Here is an 11,683-nt window from a genome sequence, read left to right as displayed (position 1 = left end):
TTGCCTTCTTCTGTGTGTGAATGGAGTAATTGTTGGGATGCCACGGAGGAAAACTCCGTGTTGCCTAGACCACGGCCTTGCCCAACACAAGTATGTGTTTATGGGATGATAATATTAAAACGTACCTTTGGGGGGGAAACGGGATTGAGGGTGTGGATTGGATTCATCTGGCCCAGAATATGGATCGTTGGCACGATCTTGTGAACGCGGTAATGACCTTTCGGTTTCAATAAAAGGCGGCAGATTTCTTGACTAGCTGTGCATACTATGAATGTCTCAGGAGGACTGATGTATTCTGGACTCGGTGGTAGTCACTGACATTTTAGAGGAACATACCGCCGAGATAGCCTTTGTCGGGTATTTATTTAACGACACTTTCTGTTGCTTAAACTTTGTAGCGTCGAGTGATAGGGTGGTTATTAAAGAATGAATGTTAAATTATATGAAACGAAATGGTCATGGCCTAATTTAAAGAGCTACCTCGACATTTGGGGGGAACTGAGATAAGACTTGTAATTGGGTTTGAGGCATTGTAAAAATGATACTGAAGATTGTCTGTTAGGGACGTGGTTAGTAGAGGCTTGTTGGAAAATAGAATGGACGCCTATTGGCCAGAGATCCATGCGTTTCGCAACAAAAGACACAGGACTTTATTCGTGTCAGACACTGAAATAGAGGTCAAGACATCTTGAAGTTTAAAGTTCGTGGGGAATCAGCAGATTGAGGTCATCTGCCACACTCTTTGCACATTGAAACTTCATAATTCCTTTGTACGGCGCAGACATGTCGAATAATCTTACGAATTTCTTGACATCATCATTGTTTATTGTAGGAATACACTGTCGGACATTGTTCATGGTATATCTTATACCGTTACGCGACGTTTCGGGAGTTGGATCTGAGAATCATGCGAAACCAGCAAATTAAACACCGTGGGTAAAATACGTAGTTACCGATTTGCTAAAGCGGGTGGTATATATACTTACCACTGGATCTTAAAGTATTCAGATCTCAGGCCAGAACAAGAACAGATCACAAATAACAAAAATCCTTGTCGTGTACACAAAGAAACTTTTGTTGGGACTATTATCGGTTGCATTATTAAAATAGTAAGAACATTTAATCGTAATAACTGTAATGGAGTTTATTAGAGTATAATACAAATATTTATTTTATCCTACGGAATGAATTGACGTTTTCTAATATCTTATTATAATTTTTATGGTTAACCATCCAAGGGACAGCTAAGTAAAAGCTTCGTTTATTTGAACATACCATGCGATTTATAAACATAACAGCCATTTCCATCGTCTTCTCATATACTTAAATATATTAATACAGATAGTAATATATTTAAGTATATGAGAAGCTCACGTTGACTGGCTAGTCAAGAATGTCCTATGTAAGATGTGAAATTTTCAAGTCGGCGATTATAAAGATGGCAGTCTTCTCCGTTTCAATAGGCAACACGGCGCTACAACCCAGAAGACAACCATCCTCAAGAGATTTCTACCTTCTATGGAACCGAAGGTTCATTACCATTTTCACGAGATAATGCACATAAATCCCATTTTAATATTTCCTCCCCATCTATGTGTAGGTCTGGCAAGTGGGCTCTTTCCTTCACATATTTCGTTTGTATTTTTATGGTTTCTTGTCTGTCCCATGTGTTGTGTAGCTTCAGAAGCTAATAGTCCTGAGCCACTTCAATCCACTCCATATCTTCTCATCATAGATCATTCCTCCATATATAAATATATAAGTTTCAGTACATAAAAGGTGAAATATGAGGTTCTCAGGGCGGGAGATATGAAGATAACACGACTTATGGAATGTTTCGCCGTGTAGTCTGGTAGAAGTTTACGGACGTTTCATACGCGCTCGCTACCTCTTATCATCACGAGGGTGCAAGTACTTTTGAAACGTCTATACAATTCTATCAGACATCTGAGGGCATTTTCCGATATGTAGATTTTTTTCTCTGATGTGTTTCAATTCAATGCTTCATGGACCCAGGACATTTGTTTCCAACTTTTGGCTTCCGTTCACCGTCCGGGTTTCACACCGAGACGTCTTCTTTCTTGTAATCCACATTACATTTGGCTGTCGGAAGTAGTCTTCAATCTGTTCCAGGGTTTTCCCCTGTGTCTCAGGAAGGAACGCGTACACAAATAGAGTACAAAGTAAACACGAGATTCCAAATAATAAGAACAAACCATGGATTTGTAAAATACTTAATAACGAATGATAAAATTTTAATGTACCCCCTAAAATGAGATCGTTTACCGTGTAAATGTAACCACACACGAAACCTCTTACATGCGCTGCCTGGGTCTCTCCTAACATCAGTACCGGTAACATGAGGTAACCAGTCGAGATTGATAGTACAAATAGCATGGTCAGCACGAATACCAGCCACGATTCAATTTCTCCTGACCCAGGCGAAGTACCTTTTGTGGACAACGTAATCAGCAACACACCGAGGGCTAGAGCAGATACAGACGAACCAATTCCTGATGTCAGTGCTATAGGTCTCCGACCAATCCGAATTATTAATAAGGTGGTTACGATATTACCCACAATTCGTACAAAAAACACTACCACGGCACTTCGATTTTCGTCAATAATTTGACCGCCCCCGGCTTCCTTGATCTTTGATAAAATGTCTACTGTGTAATATAATAATATGCTAGAACCACAGAAGACTTGAATTGTACCGAAAACGTGAAGAATGAAGAAAGGTTTTAATATGCGAGGAGTAAAGAATGCCCTGCAGGTCTTCTGAAAGTCCTGAACGGTTCGGCACCCTTGCACTTTGGAACTGTGGCGAGTTTTCAGGAATTCTAAATCTTCTTGTACCTGAAATAAGTCGGTATAATTGACCAAATAATATAATTGTCTAAATAACACAGTTGTCCAAATAATATAATTGTCTAAATAACACAGTTGTCCAAATAATATAATTGTCTAAATAACATAGTTGTCCAAATAATATAATTGTCTAAATAACATAGTTGTCCAAATAATATAATTGTCTAAGTAACATAGTTGTCCAAATAATTTGTCTAAATAACATAGTTCTCCAAATAATATAATTGTCTAAATAACAGTGGCCCAAATAATATAATTGTCTAAATAACATAGTTGTCCAAATAATATAATTGTCTAAATAACATAGTTTTCCAAATAATATAATTGTCTAAATAACATAGTTGTCCAAATAATATAATTGTCCAAATAACATAGTTGTCTAAATAATATAATTTCCCAAATAATATAATTGTCCAAATGATGCAATTGTACAAATAATATAATTGCGCAAATAATATTATTTAAATAATACAATTACCCAAATTTTATCTTGCTGTACAATGCTTTTTATATACGAAAACTAACTATAAACAGTGCGTAGACTTTCTTGAGAAGCTAAAAATCGCTGGGTTATGCAAATTCCTAGTATTTTATGTTCATACAACGCTGACTACAGCCCGCCACTGGTCCCTCCTGAGCCAGTTTAATACATTTCACAACTAAATTCCTTTAAGATCTGTTTTAATATTACATTCGTATGTACACATAGGTCTACTAACTTGTCTTCATTCAGATTTACGGATTGGAGTTCTATGTGTGTATTTTTCATGTGAGTTGCATAAAAGGTCCCGAAAATTAGTCAGTCCGTCAGTTACATAGGATAGAGTTCGCTTACCTCGGTTTCTCTTCGTGGACCCCACAGCCAGATCAAACCCTGAGTCGCTTCATCCATTCTGCCGTTCCTCACCAGCCACGACGGACTCTCTGGGATGACAAAGAACGGGAAGAGAGACAAAAGAGAGACAGCAGTGGCGACCCCAGAAACAGTACGCCAGTCCAAAAAAGCTGTCAAGGTGCTGATCACCACAACCCCACCAGACACACACGTCATGATGAAACACAGTATAAAACCACGGAAGTTCGGGTCAGCCAATTCATCTATGAGAATCTGTTTAAACGAACGACAGAAAAATTGAGCCTAAGCATTGTCATACCACATATATATTTATTATTCAAGTCATATACACAAACTTTTAAATTATTGATGTTAAAATTTAAAATTTAAAATTGGTATTCTGCGCCATTCATCGTTATCTCGATGTTACAATGTTGCGCTTTAATATTTCTACATGTTTCGATGTCATAGCATCATCTTCAGGTTTTTATATTTAAAACTATTCTATATTTATTAATGCAAGCTTTTCGTTGATTGTAGATTGTAGATTACTATTGTGGGTGTTTTCTTTGATCTTCTTATTATTTTGCATATTATGTTAGTTGTTCATTGTTCAAAGGATTGATGTGCAGTGTGTCCCCGTTTGATCAGGTGAATAATTAAATATAAAAACCTGAAGATGATGCTATGACATCGAAACATGTAGAAATATTAAAGCGCAACATTGTAACATCGAGATAACGATGAATGGCGCAGAATACCAATTTTAAATTTTAAATTTTAACATCAATAATTTAAAAGTTTGTGTATATGACTTGAATAATAAATATATATGTGAATATTAAACACAAACATGACGCATCAAAACTATAAATTGTCATACCAGTTTCTAGAAGATCGGAGGTCTCTTTTGAAACCACACGAGTCCACAAACCTCACTTTATAGAAAACTAAAAAAAAAGACGCTTAAGCAAACCCAAGAATAGTTGAGAAATATCTGATTTTCTGAAACAGTTATAATTAACCAAATGTTTTTGCATCCAAAGTTTGCTAAAAGGTTTTTTTTTTAACTCGTGTTGCTTTAGAAAGTACCCACATAACGTTACATGACTAATGTAGTTACCTTTTTTCGCTGCTGGCGAGATCAATTTTACACAAATTAAGAACCACAGATAACATACAGATAATAAAAAAAACGCTGTTTGATAATGTTGATGGAAATGTAAAACCGTTATTGACGACAAATTGATATAATTATTAATTTTTCACACACTAATAGATGACATTACTTACACTAGCACATTACATCAGTATGCTTCACATTATCATCGCCATGGTAACATGCTCCATTCCTGTTCTCTTCATTGATTAGGTCATCATTGCCTGTTCTGACTTCATAATGCCCAATGTCTAAATAACACTTATGAATTCAGTCCGTACCGCGAAGAAAACACAACACTTCACCATTACAAATATCAACTGGTTAACCCTTTGAAACCGAAGATCGTCTAATTGATATTTAAGAATTCAGTCCGTACCTCGAAGAAAACACAACACTTCACCATTACAAATATCAACTGGTTAACCCTTTGAAACCGAAGATCGTCTAATTGATATTTAAGAATTCAGTCCGTACCTCGAAGAAAACACAACACTTCACCATTACAAATATCAATTGGTTAACCCTTTGAAACCGAAGATCGTTTAATTGATATTTAAGAATTCAGTCCGTACCTCGAAGAAAACACAACACTTCACCATTCCAAATATCAACTGGTTAACCCTTTGAAACCGAAGATCGTCTAATTGATATTTAAGAATTCAGTCCGTACCTCGAAGAAAACACAACACTTCACCATTCCAAATATCAATTGGTTAACCCTTTGAAACCGAAGATCGTCTAATTGATATTTGAGAATTCAGTCCGTACCTCGAAGAAAACACAACACTTCACCATTCCAAATATCAACTGGTTAACGCTGTTTAAGGAAATAATCGCTGTTTATTCTGAGAATCATATAAGACTTCGTGGGAAAAATACAGAGTTATATACTGTTAAGTCAGGTGGTACATATAGTTACCACTGAGCTTTAAAGGTAATATCTTCACATTTTCTCATGTCAAACGAATTCACTTAATTTTATTAGCGTGTTTTGTTCTTAATAACCTATTTTATCACTCGGACCATATATTCTTACGTTATATACTTACCGTCAAAGTGGTGGCAGCCATGCTTCTTGCAAATCCTTCGATGGTTTTCGCAACCATCAGTGCCGGTACGTTATAAGCAACAGAGACCAGTAGCCATCCAACGAACAACATCGAATTTGCAACTATAGTAATCTTCCTTCGACCCCACTGGTCCATGGTTATCCCTGCCAGAATACTGCCAAATGGGCCCGCTGCGACGTTTAAACTTGCTGCGGGACATAACATTTAGCCATGTTGAGTAGCCTTTTTAAACCTAAAATGACTGCTTAAATGTTAATTTCTGGAATGACAAGGCCACTGATAGCCTGAGAACTTTTTGTTTAACAGATCGAAAGCTTGACTACGTGTAGTTGTTAATAATCTGTTACCTAGTATTCACGTAGATATTTCTCAGGATAAGGATACCGTGGCGGGATTTTATGAACACGGTAATGAACCTTCGGGTCCTATAAAATGCGGGTAATATGTTGACCAGCTGACCTTCTCAAGAAGGACTCTGCTGGATGCAGTTATTTGGTTTATTAGTTAGTTAGTGCATGTTTGCATAATGTCATATACTTTCGTTTTTATGAACTGCGTTTATTGATAAATTAAAATAATTTATTGTTCTTTTCGCACTGTGTTAGTCTTTTTATATCTGATAAGAGAATAAATACGTGGGCTCACGTGTGACGTAGTGGTCATATTTAATAGCGTCTCACCTTTGTGCTGTTTACTGTTGTATTTTAGAACTTAATTATTATTATTATTCAGTGTTCTGTCTTACGACAGGTCCATTGCTCTGCCCAAAAAGAGCTCTCCAGTTGTCCCTATTCTCGGCTTCTCGCTTTAATTCCTGGAACGTCATCTTCTTTCCTTGTTTAAGGTCGTCGGTTAGCTGTATCAATCTTCTTCCTAGTCCTCGCTTTCCTTCAACCTGGCCTTCGGTGATATCACTCATTAATCCATTCCTTCTCATAATATGTCCCAGCCAGTTAGCTTTCCTTCGTGTAATCGCCTGTAGAATGTTTCTTTGCTCGTTGACTCTCCTCAATACTTCTTCGTTGGTCACTCGATCCGTCCACCTGATCTTCTCTATTCTTCTCCAACACCACATTTCAAAACTCTCCAGGTATTTCTGTTCCTTCTTCCTGAGTGTCCAAGTCTCTGCTCCATACGTAACACTTCACTAGTGTCTTCTTCATCTCCAAGCCCAACTTGCTAATATTATAAATAAATTATAGTGATATTTTTAACAGCAACAAAACGTTTGCCACTTTAGAAGCTTGGATATCGGAAAATGTGTCAAATTAACATTCGATAACAGCTGATATTGGGTGGTCCCCCAGCTTGAGTACTGGCAGGGGTCAGACAAGTTCTTATCGTAAAGCAGTCATACTGTGGAATGTTAAGATAAGTCTTTGGATTGTCACGGATTCTTTTGAAGGACTTAAGCAACTGGAAATGGACAAACGACTTTACAAACCAGAATATCAACCTCAGCTTATTCAATGCCACGAGGACCTCAGATCTCATATAGGATTGTCATTAGGTCTACAAACAGAAACGTTAATTAATTTAAGAAGAGTTATAGCTGTAAGTACCTTGGTGAAAGGTTAGACTGTTGAACTCATTCAGTTTGAGGTCTTTGGTATGTTACTTAAGACATGAGGAGAATTTCTGTCCGATTTTTTTAGATTAAAATTTACCTATCCATGAACCGGTGTCTTCGTCAACGTAGACACTGCTGTTGACAGAGTTGAGTTGTGGTAGCAATCCTGAAGTGTGACCTAAGGACATTCCAACTGACATTCCGACCAGAAGATACGCACAGACAATTATGACCTGCACATAAATTAAAATAATGAATAATATCATTAGTACATTCATGGCTTACATTGTCTAAACTATTTTAAAATAATTACATTACTTATTTATTATTATAGACTTATGAATAGAGGTCTGAATATTTCCGCTGACTTCTGTGGTGCATTCTGTAATCGTTTTCGCAATAAACACCAAATTTTTAAAAGGCACAAAGGATAAAATATTAAGAAAAAAATTCATGCAGACAGACGCATTTAAATAAACACCAAATGGAATTCATACATATATTTATTCTTCAAGTCTATACACAAACTATATTAATATTGATGTTAAAAATTAAAATTGATATATTCATAGCGCGAAATATTTATATCAATTTTAATTTTTAACATCAATATTAATATAGTTTGTGTATAGACTTGAAGAATAAATATATGTATGAATTGAAAACACAAACATGACGTATCTAAACTATAAACCAAATAGAAATATTACGAATACATGTTCTGAGAAATAAAAAAAAGGGTTATTTTTTACTTTGTGATATTTTAATGTTATTATACAAGTATTTATTTAATGATTTTACAATACTTTTAGGTCGTGCCATTAACAATATTTGTCTTTCGCAGGAAAATACAATTAATCTTTTATTGTGACTGACTTTAACCTTTGAAATGTAGGTCTAGTATAATTTTACGACAATTAATGTAACAGATTAAAAGTTATATAAGCTATTAATATTCAAACAACAAACCTAGTTGCATTGAGAAAATTAAAATACAAATTTTTTTTGTGGACGTGAAATATGCTAATTTCGGTACTTTTCCTTGCAGTTCAGCTCTAATTACTACCGATAACAAGTGCAGCCATTATAATGAAGATGAAAATCATACAAGTCTCACACAGAACTGGTTGGGAATATTGCTAACTGATAATGGTTTCTGATAACTCAAAAACGAAAACCAGTCTGATTTATTTTACTGAAATATGCAGAGTAAACTATAATGATTTTTGATACGTAGGTTTAAGTTAAAAGATAATATTAAAATGGGCATTAAAGAAGTTAGATCGTGGAACGGTTTCATTTAGCTGAGGATGGGGTCCAGTGGCGGGTTTTTGAGAAACACGGAAATTAATCTTCATTTTCCATAAAATCCAGAGAATTCTTTGTTTGAGTGATGTCGTCTCCTGTCCGTTCCATTTCGTCTGACAAATCGAGAATACATTTATCATGTTAAAATGTCATGTAAACCACCGGATTTTGGTGGTTGCGTGTGTGAACATAATGTAAATGACGTACCTGTGGTCCGACTGGTCGTAATGACTTATTTTCCTTCTGAATAACGATTTCTACAGCGGATTTCTGAACAGGAGAGTCATTCAACTCCATTATATGTTCCTGAGTGCTGAAAAGATAAATGTCGGAACTTAACTATTGCAAATCATTAAATCTACGTTCATATGGCATTGATTTATATTCTTAAAGGTCTTGTGTTTGTTATATTTGGGCAATGCAAGTCTGTATATAACCCAAGAATCTAATGTAACAGACGCCCAGTAATCAATATCCCTTTGTAGAACTACCATGACATTGTATCAGCGCAAACAGTGCAAATTGTGGTTTTAAAATGTGTTCAGTAGTGAAATTAAAAATAATTAAATTTTTGTATCAATTAAGAGATGAAGTGCCTTGGTACTATAGAAGTGGATTATTAAGGATGCATATAAATTAATGCAATATACACGTTTCAAGCATTAATTAAATGTGTCGTATAAGAAATATGGAATTTCATTGTATTTTACCAAAGCCTCGATAATGATAAATGTTTTCTTCAGATTTTCATAGAGGAAAAACGAAAGTCGAATTATCTCCGTTGTGTAGATGTGTCATACTTTTTTTTTAGAAAAGAAACACGCAGGCCTGTAAATGTACAAAGTTTTTCGTTCGGGCTTTAATTCCTTTCATTAACTGTGCGTGCTAATCATATCATATGGAGACTGTCTGTCAAAAACGTTTCAGATCACATGTTCAGGTCACGTAAACTGATGTAAGATCTACAAACATATTTTCACCAAGTATTTTTATTTTTATTTCGTATAGAATTAAATGTCGTCTGAAAACAAGAAAAATGGCGTGCTGTTCCCATGGATTTAGTTTTTACGAAATTATAATCCTCAGATATCTTTTTATCATTCTGGGTCGGCCTGTTCCGATAATTTTAATTAATTTAATTAAAATTAAAGACAGTCGCTACTGTAAATTGTTACAGATAATGTTTTACTTTGGTTTATCCCTTTATACGCACACGTTCAGTTTTGCTGTATTGAATTTCAGCCATCCTTACCACAAATACCTTTTATAAAATACTATTAGGGCTAACAAATGAAGAAGGATGAAATTGAGGGAGGGGGGGAATTAGCAGCCATGACAGAGATAATAGAATCATGTTCTATAATATTTTAGACGAAAACCCTGAAATGAGATTTAATTTGTAAGATCTAGAACCGGTTAACAGACCGTCGGCTTCTCAAGAAGGAACCTGTTTTATAGAATTAGTTACTACAATTATTATCCAGAATATTTCTTTCTGTATGTATCAATCAAAGGCATGTGGATTTTGGTATTAAATCGACAGATATATGAAATAAATAAAATATAATTTGAAAGAATTTATAATATTTACGGTTAAATTTGGGGTGCTTGATAGAAAATTGGCCCCCCCCCCAATCCTGGCAGCCAAGGGGGCCCCCCAGCCAAGGTACCGAAACCCTTTCAGAGATATACAAAAGATTGTATATCGATACGAAAATATTTTTTTATTACACAATTTTTTTTAAATATATTTTTGGTCACTAGGTCTATTCATTGAGTAATCACAATATGAGTTTCAGCCACGTCTGGCCTAATCTTAACTTACCTTACGATAGTCAGTCGAAGTGAATCTTCTCCCTTCTTCGGCAACACAGTGACCATAAAATTCTTGGAAATTGTTAATGTTGTGTACACAGAACGATTTATCTGCTGTGTAAATTTGTCAGTTCGTATTTGAATGCCTTGAACAGCTGAGCAAGTAACCGCTTGATGTTCTGAGACTTCAATGACAGCCGTGTAATTCGAAAACTGTTGTTGCCTTCAAATAGACACGTGTAAGATAGTATATATATATATTTTTTATTATTATTATTATTTTTTTTTTTTTTAAGTTTCGAGGATTGGACTTTGGATCAAAGTTTTAATTCACGTTAAAGTGCATATAAATATTACATATATGATATCAGTAGTTGTCTGTAAGACGCAACACGCCCTACTCTCTGGTTACACGCAGGTCGGAACTAGGAACAGAAGGGTTATCGGTCCCTCCCCTTACCCCTACAAAGTATAACACAAAACTGATCAAAGAATTTAGTCTACTCGTGTCACATTAACCTACTTCAGGACGTCTCTAATTGTGCAAGAACTTTCCGATAATTGAAATTGCGTGTGGACAGGATCACCTAAGGTGTGGTACCACCCCTCAGAAAAAAAAATAATGCCGCCCCAATGTCAGGAAAATATATTTTAAGGTCATCTTTACGAAATTAGCAAAATTTCTATCTGAAGTTAGCATTAAATTGGTTAAGATTAAACGTCTTCTTAACTCGCCGTATGGTTATTAAACTTTGTCCAAGGTTTTAGATATGTCGTTCACAAAGTTAGTTAAGATCTGCACCCATTTCCTGCACAAAGGATTTCAAATTGATTGCCTGCAATTAGACTAACATAATTAATGTTATCATTTCTTCCTTTATCAAACTGATATATACAAATATCATGCACACTACGGGCTAACTTTCTTTTATTTCACTGGGGATTATCAATCCAGAAACCATTGAATTATTTCCTCCTGTAACGAGTACAAATAATTAATTAAACCAGTACAGCAAACCTCCGACAAAACTTTAGTAATTATTCTTTGTTTC

General features: G+C 35.3%; 1 protein-coding gene across 1 annotated transcript; it reads right to left on the bottom strand.

Annotated features, from left to right (window-relative positions):
* Window positions 1-2,004: 2,004 nt before the first annotated feature.
* LOC110833890 (facilitated trehalose transporter Tret1) lies at window positions 2,005-10,697 on the bottom strand. Its single transcript, XM_087348117.1, has 6 exons — window positions 10,642-10,697; window positions 9,024-9,129; window positions 7,606-7,741; window positions 5,918-6,126; window positions 3,707-3,979; window positions 2,005-2,142 (listed from the first exon to the last, which is right to left on the bottom strand). The coding sequence occupies exons 1-6, from the start codon at window positions 10,695-10,697 to the stop codon at window positions 2,005-2,007; spliced, it is 918 nt and encodes a 305-aa protein (XP_087204243.1).
* Between the last annotated feature and the right edge of the window lie 986 nt (window positions 10,698-11,683).

Source organism: Zootermopsis nevadensis, unplaced genomic scaffold, assembly GCF_977971745.1.
Source record: "Zootermopsis nevadensis isolate Lab colony 2312 unplaced genomic scaffold, Znev_1.0 Znev_ptg000001l, whole genome shotgun sequence".
Taxonomy (NCBI): domain Eukaryota; kingdom Metazoa; phylum Arthropoda; class Insecta; order Blattodea; family Termopsidae; genus Zootermopsis; species Zootermopsis nevadensis.
Note: the sequence above shows the minus strand (reverse complement) of the source record. Positions and strands in the feature narration are given on the sequence as shown.

Excerpts from the sequence above, each read along its gene's own strand:
- LOC110833890 (XM_087348117.1), bottom strand. The coding sequence starts at position 10,697 with ATGGTCACTGTGTTGCCGAAGAAGGGAGAAGATTCACTTCGACTGACT. Across the intron at positions 6,127-7,605 it reads AGACACCGGTTCATGGATAG|CAAGTTTAAACGTCGCAGCG; the intron begins GTAAATTTTAAT and ends TATGTCCCGCAG. Across the intron at positions 2,143-3,706 it reads GTCCACGAAGAGAAACCGAG|GGGAAAACCCTGGAACAGAT; the intron begins GTAAGCGAACTC and ends CCTGAGACACAG.